At 30.4% G+C, this 25,552-nt stretch overlaps 1 protein-coding gene across 1 annotated transcript; it reads left to right on the top strand.

Moving 5' to 3' along the window:
• Positions 1 to 22,519: 22,519 nt before the first annotated feature.
• Positions 22,520 to 24,001, top strand: LOC113858224 (protein DA1-related 5-like). The gene is made up of 2 exons (XM_027490751.1): positions 22,520 to 23,255; positions 23,682 to 24,001. Exons 1-2 carry the CDS (start codon positions 22,520 to 22,522, stop codon positions 23,999 to 24,001), a joined length of 1,056 nt encoding a protein of 351 aa, XP_027346552.1.
• Positions 24,002 to 25,552: the final 1,551 nt, after the last annotated feature.

The raw sequence follows: 25,552 nt of genomic DNA, 5'->3' as shown, positions 1-25,552 counted from the left end.
AAACTTTATTTTTTCTTGTCATCCTCTTTTTTTTTAGTCAAGACTTGAAGCTTTTCTTTTTTGTTCATCCTCTACCTTAGTGTTCAAACTCTTGTTTTGTTGTTCATGGTCTTATTTTTTGTTTGCACTCTGCTTTTCACACCTTTTTTTTTTTTTTGCTGAGATAAAGCTCTATTTTTATTTGCAAAGAAAACAACCCACGCTCTCTTTGTTGTTCCAGTGGCATCTTCCCGACAAGGAGAGAAGCAAGGAGCTTATGCAATTGCTACTTGTGGCTTGGTGAAGTCCACAGGATAAAAATATTGACATTGCTCGATAATGGAATAGCCTTAAAGATATTAACAATAAATGACTTTTGTTTAAAAACCATGATAGAAGATTACAAAAGCAAAGAGACACCAAATGTAGATAAAAAGAGATGTAGGTGTGCTTGTAAAAGAATTCTATTAGAGATGAAGTAGAAGCTCATTGAAGCATACCAACAAAAGAAGGTTAAAAATGAAGAAGATAAAGTTGATGAATTGAATGAAGATGAAGATGAAGATGATGAGAAAGAAGATGTTTGAAAAATATATCTTATTTAGCTTGGAAAAAGACCTATAACTGAATCAATTAGTTTTAGTTTTGTTGTGAAGAAGGGTAAAAAATAAAATTTAAAGGTCTTTTGAATTTGCTACTCATGAAGAAGACAAAAGTATCAATTATTTTTGGTTGAATGCAATTATACAACAAAGACATACTTTGGCTCCAGTTAATTTAAATCAAAAGAGATTGATTTCCTTTTAATGTTGTTAGTTATTTTTTTAATTAAATAATGTCAATTATTTTATTTGCATTATAGCTTAATGGTGGAGGAATTATGGAAATCAAATTCTAAACTTACAAAAGTTGGCCATTCAAATGTTGAGTTTGACTTGTAGCTCATTGGGTTGTGAAAGAAATTGGAGTATTTTTTAACATGTAAGTAACTAAGTTCTAATTAATTTTTTAAAAATTTATATTAATTGGTTGAGAAAAGATATTAACATTTTCACTCTAAGAAGAGAAGCAAATTAGAGAGATAGAAACATTAATTTTATTTGCTTAAATAGACTCATAATAAAATCGAAATTTCCAAACAATAGCCACCTCACTTACAGTTTCTTATTTCATCTACTTCTGCTAATTATAAAAGAAAGCTTAAGTGGTAAGCGATAAACTTTTTCATTGCAATTTCTCATTTCATTTGATGACAATAAATAAATCACAGATAGTGAGAGGTTGTGGCGGTTCTCCCTTGGCACTTAAAATGAGGGGTAATTCACTAAGTCATCAACCACTCCTAGTCTGGCACAGTACTGCGAAGAAATTGTCCAAGGGCCATTCAATTCTCGATTCTAGTAACGATGTGCGTGTATTATAAACTGTCAATAGAATTAAGCGACAAGGATCAAAACATTTTGCCAATAAGGCTAGTTTCGTTCTTCATGCCAACAGTTCCTTTTATATAAACTGTATGCGTGTATTATTATAACCCAATGATTTTTTCTATCTTTAGAACAAAATAACCTTCTCTAAACTGGCCTTTTCAATCTCAGTAAGAAATTAGAAAATATATTTACTTTAACGTCTAATTATACTTTATTCTCAACAATAATAAATCATGATAGACATAACCAATAATTAATAGTGTACTATATCAACCAAAACGATACATAAATAAGTAAACTTAAAACTTATAAAATCAGTGGTCACAGTCAATTTAAAATGTTACATGTTTTTTATCTTTTAGTATATATACATGATATGTACTTTCTCTGGACTTAAATATAAAAAACAAATAAAATTAACTCATGCTAATTAAGAGTAGTAGTTAACTTGGTTTAATTCTTTTAATTTTATTTAAAAAATAACTTTATTCTCTAAATTGTTCATCATGATACTTATTTTAAAGGGTAAAAATGAAACTAGATTTTCCTGATGGTACAAAACGACTCTTCAACCTTTTTTATTAACATTAAATGTCATTAGTAATGGAGGTGAAGATCAATTTTTTGTCTGTCTTTCTCATGCTAAATTTATATTTCAACCAGAGGTCACGTGTTAATTTTTTCTTACTTTCGTTGTTATTTTAAATTTGAACTTCATAAAATATAAAATTACAAAAGATTGCCTCGAAACTTTCAGTTAAACTTATTGGTTTTACAAGCATAAAAAAGACACTGTAATTTCCTTTAAATTTAACTTTACTCAAAACTTGCAAGACATTATTGAAGCTGGACGTTTGAGTATCTTCTTCTTTCTTCTTTTATTTATTTATTTTTTCATTCAGTGTGTATAAACTTATTGAACATGCCTCTAGATATTAATTTGAACGTCCTTACAATTATTCTCATGCCGCTAACAATGCAGCATCAGTGATGGACTGCAACAAAGCACGTCCAGTTGTATTTTTATTTTAATAGCAAGGAAAACAAAACACTTTCCATTGAATTAGATTATCATTTTTCAAGCATCATTGATGATCATGATCCGCGAATGAAACTGATCAGCATCTCGGTAAAAGACTTTAATTCAATAGCAATTTGTTTTGAATGGGAATACTATTTCTTCCTTTTGAAAGTCTCACAAGAATAAAAGGAATAATTGAAAATAAAATTTAAATTAAATAAAGAGTAATTTAGGAATAATTTCATTACATAAAATGAAATCAATTAAGATTTGTTTATATTTTGGACCACCACACATGAGTTTAAATTTTATTATATTTAAATCTGGAGGGAGTATTAAATAAGAAAATTTATTTTTCAAATGAGAATAAGATGAATGAATATTGACTAAATACTTTAAAAAATTACATGACTTTAAAAAAATTCTTAATTTTAATTAACTATACCATTTGACTTATGTTTACTTCACTCTTAAAAAATACATTCTCACCAAATACATTTTATAATAGGATAATTTTGATTCATTATTAATGTAAATATAATTTACAGTATTAATACAGTCTTATTAAACCATTTAAAGAGTATGACCATGAAAATAATAATCTAAAACTACGCATTATTAATTTTTAATGACTATATTGAACCTATTATTGATAAATAAGATTGTTATAAATCACTATCTAAATTATTATTAGTCTAGAAAATTATTAATAATCTAATGTAAAATTTTAAACTTATATAAACTATATTTAATTTTAATCAAACTAGTTATAAAGATAATCAAGCATAATTTTTCAGCAAAATCATGCTAACTTTTCGTAACATTAGAAGTTCAAATGAGTGACATCAATTTTTTTTCTTTTTTTTGTCAAATCATTTTTTTTTCTCTAAGTGTAATTTTCATGTTAGACGATTTTTTTTTTTCAATTTATTAATTTAAATACGAACTTTTCAGTAAGTATTTATAGAAATATGGTAATTTTAGTCAAATTACATAAATATGAAGTTTTTAAAAACGTTAATGTCATTTTTTTAGCTTTGGAAAGAGAGCTATCAAAGAAGTAATCTCCATGAACGCATTTAGAGTTTTTGAAAAATTACCAATAATCACTATTGATGTTCTTTTAAGCTATATAATTGAGGAAAGCTAGTGTGAGAGGCATGGATTTGAACATTAACAGTTTGACATTTCAAAGAAAATAGTTTAGGGTTTTAAAATATTAGGGTTTCTGTGAGAAGGAGGAAGGAAGGTTGGAAATTTTATTCAAAGAAGATATTGAGAGAAAAGTCAAAATTAAATATTCATTTGAAATAGAAAATTAGATAAAAATCAATCATAATTAGAGATTCAACAACAAAATCACGAAAGTATATTTCAGAAATTAAAATATGGGAAATTTCAATGTAAGTAAATTTTTTTATATTATAGTTTCAGTTTATTTTAAATTATATTTATATTGTAAATTAATAAAAAAAAAGGTAATTTATGTTTAAAAAATTGTAGTAATTATAATTAAGTAAATTATATTATTTATTTTTAACCTAAATTTTAATTTTTAATTTTTTATAATATAAAAATTACATTTCTATTATTATAAAGTTGGTATTAAGTATATTTAGAATTTATTAAGACAACTTTTAACATTTTTATTAAAATAATATAAATTAAATATATATATATATATATATATATATATATATATATAGAGTGATATAATATTTTATGAATTTACGTATTGTATGAATATTTATTTAAGTTAATTTAAATTTTTTTTAAATGAAATAAAGTATATTATAATATTAACATAGATTTTTATTTAATAAATAAATTTATAATATAAACAGTTTAAAATATATTACTATAAAATAACATATAATCCAATGGTAAGAGTTGAAGATCATTCTCATGATGCATTTAAATATATTCAAATGTTGAAAGTTGAGATATTATATTAAATATACACAAACGTTTACTTCTCACGTATAAATGTTACTCTTTCACACTTGAATTGACTATAATATATATATATATATATATATATATATATCAGAAATTAAAATTTATTATTAATGATTTTTCTTATCAAATAATACGTCTAATGATTTTTTTAAAGAGTGTCATAGGCAATTTTTAACTGTTCAAGACAATGATAATAATTTTTTAAATTTGAAAAGTTGTAATTGATAATTTTTTTTTGTTAAAATATATTTTAAAAAAAAAGAAAACTTGCTATTAACAATTTTATGGTCATAAATTTTTTTTAAGAAAACTCACCGATAACCATTTTAACATGTATAAAAAAATTCAATCCTCAGAACTTGGGTGTGACAACCTTATTTTATAACTAATTTATAAAAATAAAATAATACCATGGCAATTTTATATAAAAACAATATTTGGACAATTTTTCCAAAAATCCATATTTTAGTGATTTTGTAACAAAAGAACGGTGTACAAATCCTCTTTCTTATTTTTATTCTTAAAAGAATTAAGTATATTTTCTCCCTGTATTTTCGTAAGTTTTTAAACTTGATTCAATCGTTCTGGTTGAGCTCTGATCCTTATATTTTTGTATTTTTACTGTTTTAGGATAATATTTAAAAAAAAGGACACATAGTAGTTTGTTAGTTAGCCATGAAGATATGAATGATCAAATAATAAATGTACAAAAATATAAGAATAAAAATAAAAAAGTAAAAAAGAAGGTAATAAAAATGTGAGAAGTAAAAGTACATTCGAGTTGAATTAAAAAAATTTGCATACTGAATTCGACTTGTAAGTTCTGTCATACCTGTATTTATATATATATATATATATATATATATATATATATATATATATATATATATTATTCGTGTTGCAATTGTTTGACTGCGTGCATGAAAATGAAAATGAAATATGTGAGCTGCATAGTTGCTGAATAAAGAGATGTATGTTTGCAATGTTATGTAGTTTTGTGGTCTGATGTAATTAGCAGTAAAGATTTGTGATTAATTGTTAAGTATTTTATGTGTATTAATGTAAGGAATATAGCAAAGCTTTTCATTGTAAAACCTTCATTTTGTGAGAAATGGGAGTTTTGGTGCAGGATTTCTCGCTCGAACAAGGTGTGCCTCACTCAAGCAAGATTGAATGTGCTAAATTGGGCATTTTGGAGCGATCTCGTTCAAGAAAGATTAATCTTAGTCAAGTGAGATAAGATAACATCGCCTCAATTGTCCTTTCGCCTAGGCAAGAAGAGATCTCGTTCAAGTAAGAACCGGGCTCACTTCAGCGAGATGAGCTTACTCAAGCAAGAAGCCACAGGTAAAAATAGGAAACTCTTTGACCCTATTCTCGCCCAAGCGAAAAAGGATCTCACTCAGGCGAGATACCACTCGCTCAGGTGTGAATGTTTCTTGCTTCAACAAGAATAGAAAAAGTTTGAATAGATGTCATTGTCTAGTTTTCTCGTCTAGGTGAGAGCAGAGCTCGCTCAAGCAAGAGCGCACAGATTTGGAGGAGTATTTAAGGAATCACAACGCAGAAAAATATTCATTTTTTACCAAACAATTTTCTCCTCTCGTTTTCTCTCTAGTCTCTCACCTTCTCCCCTCAACGAAAACTTTCTCAAAGCCAAACTTCTTCTTAATCTAAGTGTGAACGTTTATTTCATACAGATCTAAGTGAGTTTTCGAAACTCAGTTCTCTGTCTTCACTCCTTGTTTCTTTATTTCTCTTCTCAAGAGCTTTTTCATTTTGTAATAATAAGGAAATATGAGTTCACTAGGAGGTGTATCTCTCTTTGGAAATAAGAGTGCAATCTAAGAAAAACCTAGTTCTAGGTAAAGGGAGCTTACCCTAAAAGGTCTTTATTATTCACTCAGATGTGATATTTATATATAATCATGTTAACTAAGAATGAGTTGATGTATGAACAAACCTTATGGTAGAAAGCATAATATGTATGGTTAAGGGGATTTTCTGTAGTTTTGGTGAATGGTATGTGTAACACCCTACATTTCTTCATTTTAAATATATTCATTTTCATAAAATCTTAGAAAGAATAATCAACTTTTTTGTATAACCATTAATCAAATTTACAAAAATAAAACCTTCCATAATAGTAAATTCATATACAAAACAAATATAAGAAGATAATTACATGAAATGTATTACAATTTAATATTTACATATCATTATCCATAACATATTAAAATTTACAGCAGTTCATACTCATTCTCATATACTGAGGACCTGAAACTAATCATCTATGTCATGCCAGCTCTCAATTCCTGTCAAGTCCTCAGTAGTTAATTCATCATCCTCTCCAAGATAGGCATCACCAGAGTCTACCACTAATTTTATACTAGGGAATCTTTCAAATTTATAGCTATTAGGTCTTCCTAGCAAATTATGATCATGATAAGTAAATACATTATTAATAATTCAAGAAGGCCTTTCTATTCCCTAGTATAGATAAAAACTAAAAGATTGATGAATTTGATCACTGGTTGGGAAATCAGAAGGAACTGCATAAATATAGACTACTTCCAATGTGTACTCCTAATTCTCCTCAAAATGTATCCTAAAATACAAATGTACTACACGTCTATATTCGCTAAAAATATAATTTAATCTACTACTAGTAAAGACATCTACTACATCAATCTGCATGGGATGTGTTGTCATCTTTACTACCTACAGGATAGTGTAAGGGTGAACAACTATTCTATCTTTCAAACATAACACAATTACATCATATCACTTATTACAAAAAAAAAATTCATAAATATACAATAATTATCACTTTATGTCACATTTCAATTATTCTCTTCCTTCCAATCGCGAATGTTGCTCACCACGCTACATTTTCCTAAAATTTCCTTATCGTCTTCGGACTCTATATCCCTATGTATCTCTATAACTATTTACACCAATCCATTCAACTCTCATATTCATTCCATCATCCAATCATAAAATTGTGCTTATTAGCTCTTCCAGACTATTTCCATATTGCTCATCACTTACTTATGATCTTAATAATCATATCATTCAATAAATCATTGATGACACATTCATCATTTTTAGACATATTTCAACAATATGTTTATATTACATCCACTACATTCATTAAACTTGTTCGACGATAATAATATGCTTTCTCATCATACATTTCATATTTACACAGTAAAATCAGTAAACCAAAACATCCAACATATTCATATCAGTAATCTTTCTGCATTATTACCTATTATTCATGCATATATCATAAAAATGCTATGTAAACATACTCTCCTAGGCTTAACATATGACCTATAACACATAATGATAAAATAGAGCTCCCTTTACCTTAAAATGAAGATCTAAACGAAGGTTCGATGATGAAGAACGTCTTAAAATAGCACTTCTACCTAAGTAACACGAATATGTCTCTTAAGAACAAGATTAAAAGAAAACGAACGATAAAAGCACAATTAAACTTAAGGAAACTTACCTAGAATCGCTTAGAACGAACATATTCAGAAAATAATTGGGGTTTGGAGTTATTTTATCTGAGAAAATATAGAGAGAGTTCAGAGAAAACGAATGTGGGACGTTAAATGGGTTGAGAAATAAATTTTCATGCATGAAATTTCTTAAATACCCTTAGATACTCTCGCTACAGTGAAAATATCAAACAAAATTGCATTCTATTTTCTACACTTTTCGCTACAGCGAAAACGCTCAGAATGTTCCATTTTCACTGCCTCATTCTCGCTACAGTTAGAAAGTTACAGTTCTAACACTTCAAAATTCTCTTAACATACTCTCACATGCATATTTATCATAACCATGTAATTTTAATTAATATAGAATCAGGGATGTTACACTATGAAGCTAGTTGTGTTTAAAAGAAACGTTTGAAATGTTGTGCAACATGATATGCTAAAATGTTTTGTGTGTGTGTGTGTGTATATATATATATATATAAAGAAATTTCTATGTTTGTAAATCTGTAAAAAAAAAAAAGGTCCACAAATAACCTAATCTAGAAGAAAAAGTTATAAACAATCTTACAGATATATTTCTATGAAACCAAATAAGGGTGATGAACCAGAGTCTATTTTATGATGTCATGTCTTCTCCATTCTTTCTCTCGTATCTCTCTCAGATATATATGGCTATGTTGCGTCATGTTGATTTTCATAATTCTAGAGTCTAGTTACATATTTAGTTAGTTAGACATGTAACAATAGGAAAAATGATGAGTTGTTTTGCAATGTGCTATCTAGATCCAAATATCAGGATGGGTTGTTGCATTTGCATTAGATAGGCTGAGAATAAGCATAATTACCGCATTATTTTGCTGAGCAATTTAATGTAATGAGGTATATATATATTCATGTAAAATATTTAACTCAATATAAAAACTATGTTTATTCACTAACTAAACATAACTTTAAAGATATAATTAAGCATAATATTTTCAATAAAATCATGTTAGCTTATCGTTAAAATAAAAATTATAAAATATATTATTTAAAATCAATACACATAATTACTGCAGTAGGAATATACGTTGACGTGGAGCTTGTAGTTCTCGAGCTCGTCCAATTAATACAACTTCAAACTTTTGGAAAATAATCAGTAACAGAAACTATCTACTACTTAATGTAACACTTTAAATTTAACTTCAATTAAATAATGATTTCGCAAATCAGATAACTGAATTTTCATAAAAGATTTTGAAATAAGTGAAGGGTTACAAATTAATATCAAATAACTGCTACAGGACTAGTTCAATTACAACAATTTCAAAATAAAATCTAAGTCCTATAGCAGTTCATCTGTCCCTTCACTAAGTCTGGTGCTGATCGTCTTGATTACTTGAAAAATGAATGTAAGGGTGAATACTCTACACTACCCAAAAGCACACAGTCCGCATAGAGTCTCACCTCTAGCACATTATCAATACATTAACAAATACAATCACAAGCAGCATTTCACATCCATAAGTACAAGTCATAAACCCATGCACATGCACGCCAGCCACACTCACTGTGATCACAGATTTACACCATAAATGGTTGCCGGTTACCCCCGCCTCACGGATACCACGTGAGCAGTCACGGGTCACTCAGCAAAATAGTGGTAAGAAGTCTAGTCAGGAAGAGAGTGTGTGGCCTGTGGTGCATCCATTCTGCAGTTGGTGTCACCACCACTCCCTCTTCCCCAAAGTATTTCTACTGTCCTCATCTCCCACATCCCCAGTGTATCGCTGAACCATTCACAGCACATTACAACGGCGCTAACACGCCCATTCACACATATTTTATTCACGCATGCAATAGTCATGCTTACACACGGCACACAGCCCACATGGCACTCAAATACATGGCACTAGGCCCACATTTATTTCACATTACACGGCACATAGCCCACATTTATTCACAATATCATTCTATCATGCAACATCTAGCATATAATTCACATTCATCCATTTCGGGTAAACACACAATATTCACATCTCATGGCACATGGCCCTCATCACGATTCTCAATCAACTTTCATTCTTTGCACATTTTCTACCTTCTAACTCAGCCACAACTCAATATTCAACAAAATAACAACAATTCATGCACAAAGAGTAGGATAGAGTCCCCCCTTACCTTGGATCGAAGTCCCACGTGCTAAATTTGCCAAGAAGTGTTTCCCTCCCCCCCCCACAAATTTCGTCCTAAACACATGGAGAAACTCCATGAGAGCCCAGGAAAACCACAAAAATAGAGAAAGGGGATGAGAAACGAAACCCTAACCATTAGAACTCACCTCCAAACGTTCACCACACGGATTCAACCTTCAATCAAGCTCCCGAACGGCTTTGGAGGCAATTAATCGGTGGAATAAGGTTTTGGGCATGAAAGGATCCAAGGGATTTCGAAGGGAGAGGCAATTAATCTTTGCACTCTGGTTTCTGCAGAATTTCGCTACTGCAAGGCCATCTCGCTGCAGCGAGACTGCACCCAGAAATACACCACAAACTGTCGCTCTCTCACTACAGCGAGAAGGTGACAGTTCTAGTCCTTCCTCCCAGGGATCTCTCGCTGCAGCGAGAACAGCCCAATATCATGCCTTGCACTTAGGCATTTAACCCATCTCAGCCCAACAAGTCATACATACACACATATATATACACATATTCACAACATATATCTAAAAATACACACGCATATATAATAATAATAATAATAATAATAATAATTAATATTACCAAAATTTGAGGCATTACACTTAACGCTGAAAATCTCTAAAAGTAAAGATTGAAACTTAATTGAGTACTAACATTGCCAACATCAACGAGGATTAGGGATGTCAAAATAAGATTTTGATCAGAAAATAATATATACGTCAAGCATTCATTAATTGTCGATCAAAAGCAAATTAAGAATCTCTCTAATTATTTATTACTCTTAATATGCACAATTATTTAGACAGAGTCTTACTTAATCCATGTCGAAGTGTGAACATTCAAACGTTAATAAACCTTAATCTCGATCATTGTGAACATTAATCGTTGAAGTTTCATTGACCACACTAACCAAAAAGTAAAGTAAACCAAAAAGCTTTTTAAATTGAATTATTTATAAATGGAAACTTCTTTGTTAATAAGGATCCGCTAAGGGGATTACACAGCTCGGTCAAAAATAAAATAAAATAATCCAATTGGGTCAGTCTAAATTTGGTCAATCAAATATAAGGTTTATATTTTCAATTTTGATTTTAAATTAATTATTATTTTTAGTTTAATTTGATAAGTTTGATATAGGTTAAATGTGCAAAATCTTGTATAAAATTGAGTTTTATCTATTTTATACATAATTTTTTGTAAGTTTAAATTAAATTAAATTTTTTAAGCCTAACCTATTAAATTACATGTTTGCAATAGGTTGATCCAAATGGGTTAAGTTATCTATTTTGGTAGTTCTAGTTTATCATAAAAGATCTTGTTTGTTTTAGTACGGCTTCCTTCTCCTTTTTAGAGATAGTGATAAAGACTCTTTATTGATATCCAAGAATCAAGGTAGCTTTATTCCTCTTATACAAGGGATTGATAACATTGTTATTATGCAGAAAGTGATTCCTTTTTTAAATAACAAATTGCATTAGAATTTTATTGTTGATACAATGCAAAAAAATAATGTCTAAATGAGATGCTAATTAACATAGTTTATCAATGAATATCTACTTCTATATTTAATTAGAATATGAAGTTGAATGACTCCTTTCAACTCTTTTGAAGCATTTGCCAAGGGAATCATATATCCCCTTATAATTTTGTAATTTATATGAAAAGATTAGTTTTTATTCAGAATGAAGTAAATGCTAAAAATTGGATTTACCTTTTTTTAAAGAATAATTTTATTGTGTTACATTTGTTCTTTGTATATGACATAATTGTAATAGTCAAAAGTCTCTAAGCATTAAGTAAACATTATTAAGCATATGGTGGATAAATTTTGTCAACCACTAGGTCAAGAACTTAAATAATTTAAATTAAAATAAAGTCTCTAACCTTAGGCTTTAAAGTGACTAGTAGTATTGATAATTACTTAAGAGCTCTTATTTAGCATTAAAGAGATAAGAAAGATTCATATAGTTATTTGATTGATAGCATAAAAAAAAGTAGTCCAATTGTACAGCAAATTCTATCTCTTTTGTTGAGAGACTCATTTTAGTTCAAACTTGCATTCTAAATATACCAAATTACATCATACATTGCTATATGATTCTTAAAAAGGCATTTGAGAGACTACAAATAAAATATGTAAGAAGTTTGTTTAGGAATATAAACAAGAAAATAATGTCATTATATACATATATATATATATATATATATATATATCTTAAGATAAAATTCATTCTCCTAAAATGGATAAAGGGTTAGGATTTAAGAATAATAATTTTTGAACCAAATGTTCTTTAGGTTAGAGTTCTAAATTATAAATTGTAAATTTGATCTAGGCGAAACTCCTATCATTAAGAAACATCAATCATTCTTAAATATTAGGAGAGGTGTAATAGTTCCTTGACATTAAACTTCTAAAGCTAAACTTATGGAGTGATCATTGGATTCCAAACCATGATTTTTTGATTGATTATCCTAACTTTTTAATTAAGAATGAGGAATTTTAAATAATATTGATTTATATACTACTAGTGGTGATTACGATAGGAGAAAATAAGAGTCAAACCTCACTTTCAAGTTTAGAATAAGATAAGATGCTTTGTTTTCTCGTTTAGAGTAAGATAAGATATCTAGCCCTATCTCTCCCAGTATATCTACTAGTTGGTTTTTGTCTAAAGATAATATGTTTTCTGTCAAATCAGCTTATGTGCATATTTATAATAGTATTAATCCTAAGTATGTTATTATCAGGTTTTTAAATTAATTTGGAATTTACATGGAATTCAAACTTTTCTTTGAAGATTTGTTCATGGTAAGATAACTATATTCTAGGACGTTTTTATAACTTATTTTCATATACTTAGTCCTTACTTTATGGAGATTTTGTAGTGATTTCCTTGTTAACTACTATAGTTTAGTAAGAATTGATTACCACTGAATAGCAAAAGTATTTTGGATGCAATTAAAGGAAATTTTGATAGAAAAGTGTGAGCAACTCACTTGCACAGCCTTGTTTAGCATTCAGCTTGAGCATGTTTCGTGGATTAGCACAACAATGTTTGTAGGAATTTTGGACGACTGCTTTAAGCAATAAGGATTTTTTTCATCTTTTTTCCTTTAAAATTGTTCTCATTTTGTACTTTCCCTTGAGAATGAACATAGTTTTCTTTGCAATTATTTTTTTCCTATTTCGTTATTTTTAACTAATTTCATAGCTAAAGTTATAATGGATTATTTGCACACTTTAAATGATCTTTTGTTTTATTACATTTTTTATATCTTTTTAGGTTTGGTTTTGTCCTAGCATGTCTGTGTTCTTGTGTTAGAATTTGACCATTCTTAATACCTCACAGTTGATTGCATGACTAGGTAACCATGTCATATATAGTTAATGGAACCATAGGGTAAAACAAGATAATAAATTAAGTGGACCAAATTTTGTTTTTATCTTTCAATTGGTTAATGAATTAACAAGCTTATAGGTTTTTCACGCTTCATTTTCTTTCTACCTTACATGACCATTGAGGGTAATTACTTAGAAAAAAAAAAATATATATATATATATATATATATATATATATTGACATTATATGACCGTTGATTGTCATTAACTTTATATGAATGTTTGATGTACGATTATAGAGAAACCTAGACTAGGGTAAAGCTAAAAGTGAGCGTAAAGAAGTGTGGAGGTGAAATTGAAAACCCTAAGTTCTCCTTGAAGAGTTTTCTTGTAAAACAAAATTGTGTTGTGCTCTTATCATTTCATTACTTTTTAGTTTAAATCTTCCTTAAATTTCTCATATTCTACAATGCATTATTTTTGTTCGATCAATTAAATCACAATATTCTCAGTAATTGTAAATAATTTCTACATGACAATATTCTGAAAACTCAATTTTTTGAACTTCTTTTTTACTTTTCAACTAATATACTTGCCCACGAAATTATTGCATGATCATTGGATAGTGATAAGAGTTGATTAGATAATTGGTAACTATTATAACACAATTGAATAAATTTGAATTGGAAAACATACATGTAATCATAAGAAGAAATCCATATAAAATTATTCTATAATTATCTACTTTCTATTTTTATTTTAACTTTTTTTTATTACTTTCAATCCAAATCTTCTCAAAATTTGAATTTTCTTAATATCAAAAGAATAATAGTAGGTTCTTGCAATATAGTCTTTATTAGTATGATATTGTGAAGGTCTTAAACGCTTCCTTTTACTACAATTAATGAGTACACTTGTCTATTGGTTGAAAACTTTTTCAAGAATTTAAATATGTAACATATTGCATGATTTACAAAGATACCTATATGAACACACTTTATATATTAAATTTGTTGAACCTAAAAGTATTCTAATTGTGTTTCTTTATGTTGATGACATCATTTTTATTGATAATAATCCAAAGATGATTACAAAATTTAGGGAGACTTTTATTAGATGCTTTGAAATGATATATTTGGTCCTAATGTCATATTTTCTTGGCATTGAGTTCATTCAGAAGTATTAAATGTCTTTTTTAGTGGTCCTCTAATGCCTCTTCCTTTCTTACTCCCATAAACGAGTAGATTTAAACATGTAATTCTAGCAAGTAAAAGAATTTGCATAAACTTTGATTTTTCATTAGTCACTATCAAATTGTGTTATCTCTTCAAGTTATTCATTTGACACTTTTGAACAAACATCAATTTCATTTTCTTTTTTCTTTATAAGTTCTTTTACAATAATTTCAACACCAAGTTACATTTTTTCATCCTTCTTTATTATTTAATAGCATAGTTACATAAGTTTGACAAGAAGAATCACCTTCAACTTTTTCACACATATATTTAAAAGTTAAAGACATAGTTAATTGTTTATTTCACCTCTAAATCGACTACTTGATTATTGAAAATACATCTATAATATTACAAATTTATAATCTTTATCAATATTATAAATATTAGTAAAATTCAAAGGCTAAACAAAATTTAGAACATAAAATAATTAAAATATATATTAATGTTATAAAATAGAAAGATAAAAAAAAACTCTTTCAAAGCATAATTATAATATATATTATTAATACTAATATTTTATTTTTTTTATAAATGTGTATTAATATTATAAAAATTAAAAAACATAATATTACAATTTTTTGCAATAATTATATATTATATTTTTGCAATGTGTATAAAAAAGGAGCAGTGATTGAGTAGCAACAAGCACTATTACAAGCAAAAGCGAAGTCTAACTCACTAGCAACTAGAAAGAGTTTTTACCAAAAAAACACATGTATAACAAGTCATCTCTGGAAATTATAACAAAAGAGACTCTTTATTAAGAGTAAGTAACCTATCCAATCTAAGAATGAGAATGGGTATGTACTCGATGGTACTAGCAACACATAGCTAAACAGGTATGAGTATGAGTACAGAGAAATTCTAAAGGGGATATATACAAGTATGAGTACCTAAGTACCTACTTCATCCCATACCATATATATATATATAACCAGATGTCCCGAAGTGGATCAAAGGAAGAGAATAAACACATGAAGGAAAGTAGGCATAGCAGGACTACTAAATGAAATGCAGAATGTAAAGTACAAGAAATAAATATGTAAATTTAAAACATAAGAAATTAGAACGGCGGTAGAACCAGCACAGATCTAGTAGAGGGAGAAGAGAAGAAAGTTGGACGATGGTAATCTGAACAAAACCAATTAAGAGAGAGAAGAGAGAAAATTGTACAAAAAGAAGATTTTATTAAAACTGAAAGAAAAGCTTACAAGGGATTGTTTCACTCAGGGCTTCTCTTTCTCTAAAACTTTCTTGAATGTGTAAATGAAAGGGTACCTCACAACATCGTCGAGGACTCCTTAAATAGAAAAATAAAATATTGTTTCTACAGTTCCGGTTGATTACTGGAACTATTAACTACACTGGAACTATTAACTACAGTATAAGTCAAAGTTCTCAAATATCTATTCTAAAATAGTCATCTTTATTTTGATAGATGTCGTCTTGATTTTCTTGTTTGGTAGATGATTCAGCTTCCTCTTGATTTAGGAGGAGAAGAACATCCTTCAAATTTTGTTTCATTTTTTCTCTTGAATCACATCCTGACAAGAAGGCTGCAATTTTGGATTTCTGATTCATAAATTGAAATGTTGCTGAATCGGCAAGTTTAAATAACTTTGGATTTTTTCCCAAGTATTCAGCAACACCAGATGGCCCAGCATGATCTGCATTGAACTAGTTCCACCATTTCACAAAGGAATATCTGTGAAGTAGAGGAAGAGTTTCTTCATTTTCTGTCTTGCTATATCTATACTACTAAGAGAATACCCATGCTAGAGCAAAATCATAAAAATATCTTAGGTCTGTAGGAATTATTGAGTCTTGCAAAATTCTATCTTTGAATATTGTATATCCCTCTTTTACAGGAGAAGGAAGTATATCATCAATTGGTCCGAAATAGTCTCACCATTGGAGGAACCAATTTGGAAAATCATAAGTTTGATTTCTTTTGAAATATATCAACCAAGAATGTAGATTAAGTTTATTCTGAAACCAAAAAATTATTGTCCAAGTATCAATATAATCACAATAATTATATCCTACTGGGTCAAATGGTTAGGAGAATTTTTTATAAGAATTTAAATTTTTTATAAATTTCTTTGGCGTAAAGACGTTAAGGATCTGAATTGTGGAGTGGACGATAATAGAAGGATCTTTTTTATCTTTATAATGTTTAATAGAAACAGAATCTGAATCTCTTAAAATAAATTCATAGAATTGTCTGGTTTTGTTCATGGCATAAGGTCTAAATTGAAAACCAGGAGGAAAAACTTTGGTGATAGCTTTGTAAGGGTTTTTATCCCAAAACTCAAGTTCCATTTGTATGACAGAAGAAATTTTTCCTTTTGTCATATAATGGTTAGTATTTGAGGCTTTTTGTTTGTCTTTTTGGAGGCTAATAGTTTTTTCTGTTTTATCAGGAAGACTAATTGTCTTTTGAGTCTGGCTGAAAGACTGGATTATAGTGTTTAGGCTTGCTAAATCTATTTCCATGTCGTCTTCTGAGGCAATATCTGCCCAAGATTTTTTGGTAAACTATTTAGGCTTCCTTGTTGGATGGCTAAAAGAGTGTTAATAGGAAAAGCATAGTCTGCTTTAGATTGTTTAACAATTTTGGTTTGGGATTATGAAGAATCAGCCTTATTGGATGCATCTTTTTTAGGAATCACAGATTGTTGAGTGGATGACTCTACAATCTGGATGGCTTTCTGAGTAGATGACCCAGTCAGAGTGGATGACTCCAAAGAATTTGAACAAGAGTCTGCAGAGGCAGACTTTGATTTTGATTTATTAAGAGTCAGGGCTAGCCTAACTCTTCCTCTGGATGTTCCACCACCCCTGGAGGGGGTTGTTGCCTTTTTGGGCATCTCACTTATCCTGTAAATATTCACGGGTAAGGTAATTAGGAAGGAAATTTGAAGTGCTTTTGAGATATTCTATATCAAAATAAAAAACACTTAAAATTGCTTGCATCTTGCAAAGATTTGTTTTGAGGCAAGATTTTTAACATCCTTTTGTAAAATTTCTTTAGCAGACTTGCAGTCTACTCTAATAAGAAACTTTTGGTTTAATAAATTAGATTGAAATTTTGAAACTCATAAAACAATTGCTAAAACTTCTTTTTTAACAGTTGAATAATTTTGTTGTGCTGAATTCCAATATTTTGAAGTATATGCAATAATGTGTTCATGGAAGTTAATTTTCTGTTTGAGAATGCCACCATAGCCTGTATCAGAAACATAAGTTTCAACAATTTTGGAAGCTTAAGGAATAGGAAGATAAAGACAGTTTATATTTCTGACTCTGCTCTTAATTTCTTTAACAACATTGGTATGGACGTCTGTCCAGGAAGGAGGATTCTTTCTAAGCCTATCATGTAAAGGCTAAATAATATTGTTGAGATGAGGAATAAAGTCACCTACATAATTGAGACATCCTAAAAACCTCTGAAGTTGGGTTTTATTAAGGATTCTGTCAGGAAACTTATTAGCAAATTCAATGGATCTACTAATAGGAATGATAGTTCCTTGGTGAATATTGTGACCAAAAAATCTGATATTGGTTTGAAAGAGATTGATTTTGGATTTGTAAACAGCAAGTCCATTTTGTTTGACAACATTTATAAAAACATTTATATGCTTGAAATTGTAACGCCTTATATTTCTTTTCTCAATATATAATAAATTTTCATAAAAAGTTAAATAGTAGAGTAAATTTTTCTTTCAAAAACTCTCTAAATAGAAACAGACATGGAAATGACATAAGGTTCATAGAGTAAAATTTCATTAATTCATAAGTACTTTAGAAAAACAAAGATTCTAGAATTTTTATCAGCAATAAAAAGAAATAGTAGTTTTACAACTGTTTCAAAAGAACGCTATAGAACTGAAAATATTCATTACATAACTCAAAATAACTAAGTCCTATACTCATCCATCCATGCACTGTGAGCCTGGTACTATTCAACCTGGTTTCCTGAAAAATGTTGTGTAAGGGTGAGTCTCTACCCTACCACTCATACATAACATATACATTCTTCACAAAACACATCTTATCACGATTAAAGAAAACATTATGGCATTACATATCACAAGGTTATATAAAGCATATTCTCATCTCAACGTGCATTACTTTACACAGATTCACAATTTCTTTTACTTTTATCCGCGCTTACCGCGCCCTGTGGCCACAGTTATCCGATGCCTCTATCCTGAGGTCTTACACATCCATGTAAATAGTCGCCGGATGGCCCAATGCAATACAGATACAACGCATGCAATAGACAGCCCCTTAGCAAAGGTAATGGTCAGGAGTCAAGTCGAGAAATGAGTGTGTGGCCATGTGGTGCATTCGAACACAATATTCCGTGCACAATCCCGAATTTCACTCACCACCCTGCATTTCCCCAAGATATCCCATATCGTCTCCATCTTCCACTCCCCAGTGTATCTCTGTAACTATTTACATCATATCTTTTTCCATCTCATACTCTTTCGAGTATATTCATATGTTCACATATGCCATTTCTCATGTTCACACATATTTTTCATCATATTTCCACATACTTTTCATCATATACATCAAACCATGGCATATTAACAATACACATCATTTTTACATGAAACACAATATATTCAAACATAAAACTTCCATCTCTTTGTATATTTCATATCACAAAATCATATAATCATATCAACCATCTTCAATATACCTTATCATGCCTTATTTGGACATAATATCACATTTTCACCATGTACTCATCATAAATCACATAAACAGCTAATTATTCTCACTATTCACTGATTATTTTTCATAAAGCAAGGATTATTCCACATATAATCACATACATGACAAGATCTATGAGAATACAAGTAATAAACATAACAAAATGATAAAGTAGAGCCCCCCCTTACCTCAAAACAGAGCTTTTACAAGGATTTAACCGAAGGTTTAACTCTAGAACGGAGGTTTTCCAAAGAACATCATGAACATCTATAAGAAGAAGAAAAAGAAGAGAAATGAACGGTAAATCTAACTTCAAACTTAGAAAAACTTACTTGTAATCCTTTAGATCGAACGTAAAATCACAGATCTGAAGAAAAATCTAAGTTTAGGAGGTTTAGTATGGGAGAAAATGGCGAGATATGACTTGAGAACCTTGGATAGGAGTGAAGAAATGAAAATTTCGTCTGCAACCCCCTTTTTATAGAAAATTTTCGAAGTACTGTTCACCGCCGGAATTTACTGTTCATCGCCGGAAACACTGTTCACCGCCTTACTGTTCATGCCAGAAACACTGTTCGCGGTAACTGTTCACGCCGGAAACACTGTGCACACGTACTGTACACGGATTGTACGCGTACTGTACGCGGATGTGACGTCAGCCATGACGTCATGCTGATGTCATTGATGACGTCATCGTCACTGTACAAAGGCGGTTTCACTGTTCATCGACACTGTTCATAGGCGGTTTTACTGTTCACTTTTTTTTTTTTTTAAATAATAAATTCTATCCAAATCTATTCCAATTATACTTTAACAAACCTCATTTTATTTAAATCAAAATATAGGATGTTACAGAAATGCTGATCAATGGAATGGGAAAAGATTAAAACATCATCAATATAGATAATGACAAATTTGGAATAAGGATTGAAGATATCGTTCATAATTTTCTAAAATTCAGAAGGAGCATTTTTAAGACCAAAGGGTATTACATTTCATTCATATTGTCCAAAGGGAACTGTGAAGGCAGTTTTGTATCTGTCTTCTTCACAGATTTGGATTTGCCAAAACCCAGATTTCATGTCCAATTTTGAAAAAATCTTAGCAGAATTGAGTCAGTTAAGAAGATCCTTTTTGTTAGGAATAGGGTACCTAATCCACTGAAGAGCTTGGTTAAGTGGTTTATAATTTATAACTAACCTGGGAGTACCTCTTTCTAATTCTTCTTGTTTATTAACATAAAAGGCAGAACAAGACCAGAGGCTTTTGCTTCTTCTAATGAGCTTTTTGCTTAAGAGATCTTTAATCTCTTTTTGACAGTATTGAAGGAGTTCGTCATTCATTTGAATAGGTCTCGCTTTAGTAGGGATTTGATTTTCTTTAAAGTCTGGTTCATATGGAAGACTTACCATATGCTTCTTTCTATTCCAAAATGCGTTTGGCAAATCAAAATAGATAGAAGATTGGATATTTTCTAAAAGAGAATTAATCTTCTTCTGAAGTGATAGATTCTTCGATTGTTTATCAATATTAGCAAAAGAAAATTCTTTTTTCAGAAAATTAATTTGATTAATTTTATTTTGGATAAAATTAATATTTTTAGTAAAAGGTTTGCTTGAAAATTTAAAGGTTATCTGCTTACCTAATATATATATATATATATATATATATATTATTTCAATTAAATCAATTATTTTTCTTTCAATTTTAGATTAAAAAATTAGAGAGAAAAGAATGTATTATGTGTCATTCCTTATTGTCATTGAGCACTTTAACTTCTCTACCCCTACTCTCATTTTTAGGGTCTATGTCATTCAAACATGTTGTAACAACTATGAATCGTCGGATTTAGTTGTCATAGTGATCACGAGAAGTCATCTATTTGATCCCATACGAGAGAACACCCATTGTGAAAATTAATCTCGTCATCGCCCAGTTTAGTGTCATCGTCATTCGATCAAGATCCCATGGGAGACAAGGTCATCACTGATTAGTTTAGTCTCATCGTTGGTCGCTCCCATTTAAATTGAACACAAGTGAGAAGAGATCTTCTATTGCAGATCAATTCGTCGTTGGCCAACTCTGCCTCTTCGTCGGCAAGTTTTACTTCTTGCTAACCAATATTGCCTGTCTTCCTTCAACCACTCTTTTTCTCCCATTCTATTATCTTTTTCATAGTAAGTAATCACATGTGTAGTATGACATTTTAGATGAATCTCATTCATATACTCTTTTCAAATTTCTTGAATGATATGAGCTTAAAACATTTTATTAAGCTTATGATATTTTGTAGTATGTAAATTTGAAAGATAAGCATTTATAATTATTTGGAGACTTTGATTCTAATGAAAAGGTGACATAACTTATTTATATTATTTTGAATTTATAATAAATAATTAATTAATATTCTTTTTTTTACATGTTTTAAAAAATTTCAAGACTCTCAAGTTTATAAGTTAATTATTTTAGAAGATCTTAAAGATTATGTATATTTATTTTATTTATGATTTTTAAATATTCTAATTTAAAAAATTGATGTATCTTAATACTAATAGTTTTTTAATATTTTTTTATTTTCGTTTAAAATTTATTCTATAATTATATATTAAATTTTTATATTATTATGTTATTTATGTAAAATTATATAAGTATATTTTTTTAATAAATTCTTGTTTTCTTACATAAGGGCGCAGATATGAAAACGGGGGTACTTCCACAGACATGAGAATTGAAGATACTACGCTCTTGCAAGTATAAAATAGTTTTTTTTTTTTTTTTAAAAAAAAACAGAATGATTATTATACTATCCTACCCGTGGCATTCCTAATCCCGCCGTTATTAATTCCTATCTTCCATGACTGGGGTGAGAATAAAAACAGCTGGATTCGGATTCTCCAACTTAGTTACGTTTAATTAAGAAAAAGTCTACTACAGTTTACAGCATTTTTTAAGTACTTCTGTCCTTTTTAAGTTATTTTCCAAAAACTTGATGTTTAACTTCGTTTTGTAATTTATAGTAACCTTACTTTTATGTAGCCCGCTTATGTTTGTTTGACTCAAGTTCAGTCACCAGCTCTTAGATCAAAGTTTCTGATTTTGGGTATCTTTGATTATTTTTGATTCTGGGCAGTACTCATGGCTATGGATCGAGATACTGTTGTTCGAAATTTGGTGGGTGAACTGTTGAGTGCTGTTTTGGAAACGAAGGAAAGGGCTGTTAAATTCAGACCCACCCTGGAACATTTGGAAGGTATTCTCAAAGCAATAGAACCATCGGTTAACCAGATAGATTTGGATCGGCCAGCGGAGGAAATAGAGAAGCTGATGAAGAGTTGGACAAAGCTTGTTCTAAAGGGCAGTAAAATCAAGTGGTGGAATTGTTGTTATGTGGCCAATTACCAAGAGGAGCTTGAAGCATTGGATGAGAATATTAAAAGGTTGTTTGCTTTAGATATGCTACGTCAGATACAGAGGAATAGCTTGGAGCCCTCGCGGGACCTAAAGGAGATACATCTAAAAATTAGAGATTTCGTTCCGAGAAAGACTGAGTTAAGGGGCTTGTGTTCGCCTCCTGAACCCCCTGCTTTTACCGTTGGCTTGGAAGTTCCTTTGATGGAATTGAAGCTCAAGTTTCTGCAGGAGCAGGTTAGCGTCTCCGTGGTCACGATCACCGGAATAGGAGGTTCGGGGAAGTCAACATTAGCTAAAGTCTTATGTTCCGATCAGGAAGTCAAAAGTACGAATTCCCACCAACTATTATTGCTGTTGGTACTGTTGGAATTAAATCATATGTGGGTGCTTTGGAACCAAAAGTTAACCGATGAGTTGAGTTTAGCTCTTTTGATCCCCGTCCCTGTCAACAACAGGACGGGTTTGGGGTCAACTTTAAGAAGAGTGGGGATAAAAAATTAAAGCCTAAACTCTATTCTCATCGAAGTTGGAGAACTCATGAGGAATTCGTTCACTATTTTTTTCATTATTTGATATATTAATACGTAGAGGGATCAAAATACATCAGTGTAACTCATTTTTATCCAATTTAATATGGATAATTTAACATGAAAATCAACTGTTATATTAAAAATTCTAATAATATATATTAAGGGAGCCAAAACATGCATACTTTCTCTTGTTCGTGTAGTAAAAGATGAACATTAACAACTTTTGAAAAACTGAAATGCACCCCAATCATAGAAAAGCATTCTTGTCCTGTTTTGCTTTTTAGTTATTTCTACTGTTCTAGTCGAATAAGATGCTCTTGAGTTAGCAATACTCTAAATTTGTAAGATTTCGGTAGGTAAATTCAAGCAAAACATCTTCTTCATCACAGTTGGGAAAACACCCAATATGCGTACCATAGCGCAGAGACTGTTTGAACACAATGGTTACGATGTACCAGAGCTTCGAAGTCCCGAAGATGCCTATAACAAATTGGAACATTTACTAAAAGAAATTGGGAGAAGCCCAGTGTTGGTGGTCTTCGATGACGTTTGGCCAGGATTTATGTCTCTTCTTGACAATTTTTTGTTCCCAATCCCAAACTACACGATTTTAGTGACATCAAGATTCGCAATGTCGAGATTTGGCCCTCCATATGTGTTGAAACCCCCTCAATGAGGCTGATGCTATAGATCTATTTCGCCACGAATCATCCCTCAATCAGACCAGCTCCAACGTTCCTGATCAATTTGTCAAACAGGTTCTTTCTATTGCCCTCTTACATCACGAAATATAGACATCTAGTTTTAATGGTAAGATAAGATAAGAGCCTGTCTTATTTTAATCTTATTTGATATTTATTCAAATTATCATGTTCACCAATCAAATTCTAAAAATAATAAAATATTATTAAAAATAACTAATTGTTGCAAATATATATATATATATATATATAATTATAGTAAATATATTCTTCGTAAAAATATTATTTTTATATGCTTAAATAGACTCATAACAAAATCGAAATTTCAAAACAATAGCCACCTCACTCTTTAAGCAAAAATTCTACCTTTCACATTCCCCATCATCCAAACTCTTTGCACTTGAAAAATGAGCATGGCATAGGTCCTACACAAGTCCACAACCTACGATTAGTTTTTGACATCTGAGCTGTTGTCAAAATCTCAAGATGCTTTAAAGTAATAATAGAAACTTGTTAAATGCTAATTAGCGTTCAAAAAACAATGGTTAAGAAATTAAATGTAATCTTTTTTTATTGGAAAGTGGAATATTGCATTTTTCTTGGTAATTTTCAATGCATTCTGTTAGGAACTAAGTATTCGATTGAAATTAAAGGGCTCACACAGGGAGTATTCCTAAAATTACAAGCTGCTATAATAGAAAAACAGAGCCAAGGAACTATAACAATGGAAAATAGAATACAGCAATTAACTAAAGATCCTCCCACTGCATCAACCACCACCCAATGACCTCCCAGTCAAATCCTCCGTTTGTCATCTATTCATTCTCCTTATATTCCCCCCCCCCTCCCTTGCCACCTTGCTAATTTTGTTAGTCAGTTAGAATCTCGCATAACGGCTTCTTGATCCACCCTTCCCATTTTACCCTTTCCTTGAGTGGAGACCCAATTGGCCTAGACCCAACAATACCCCCTCCATCAAGGCAAACCTTGTCCTTAAGGTTGAAATGGGGAAATACAGCTTGAAGCATATCAACCTCCTCCCAAGTGCTTTCTTCCTTAGGTAAACTCCTCCATTTAATTAGGACCTCCCAATGTCCATTCAACAATTTGCGTGCGTCCAGCACCTCTTCTGGCTCCACTTGCAGTTCCAGCTCCTCAGTCAAAAACGGTGGCAAAGCTTGGCTAGCTTGACTGGTAGGAGGGGCCTTCTTAAGCTGTGACACATGAAAAATGGGGTGTAGACGCGCTGATTCTGGCAGCAACAATTTGTAGGCAACAGATCCTATTCTTTCTTCCACTCGAAATGGACCATAAAACCTTGGACTTAGCTTCTCATTGATCTTTTTGGCCAATGTCTTTAATTTGTAAGGACGAGCCTTCAGATAAACCATATCCCCAATCTGAAATTCCACCTCTCAGCGTACCCTATCAGCCTGCTCCTTCATCCTCAGCTGAGCATTAATTAAGTGTTGTTTGAGCTTGTCTATGATACTGTCCCGGTTTTGTAGTAAATGGTCTACTTCAGC

Source organism: Abrus precatorius, unplaced genomic scaffold (assembly GCF_003935025.1).
Source record: "Abrus precatorius isolate BTA unplaced genomic scaffold, Abrus_2018 Scaffold2, whole genome shotgun sequence".
Classification (NCBI taxonomy): domain Eukaryota; kingdom Viridiplantae; phylum Streptophyta; class Magnoliopsida; order Fabales; family Fabaceae; genus Abrus; species Abrus precatorius.
The sequence above is the reverse complement of the archived record's forward strand: the minus strand, read 5'-3'. Positions and strand labels throughout refer to the sequence as shown.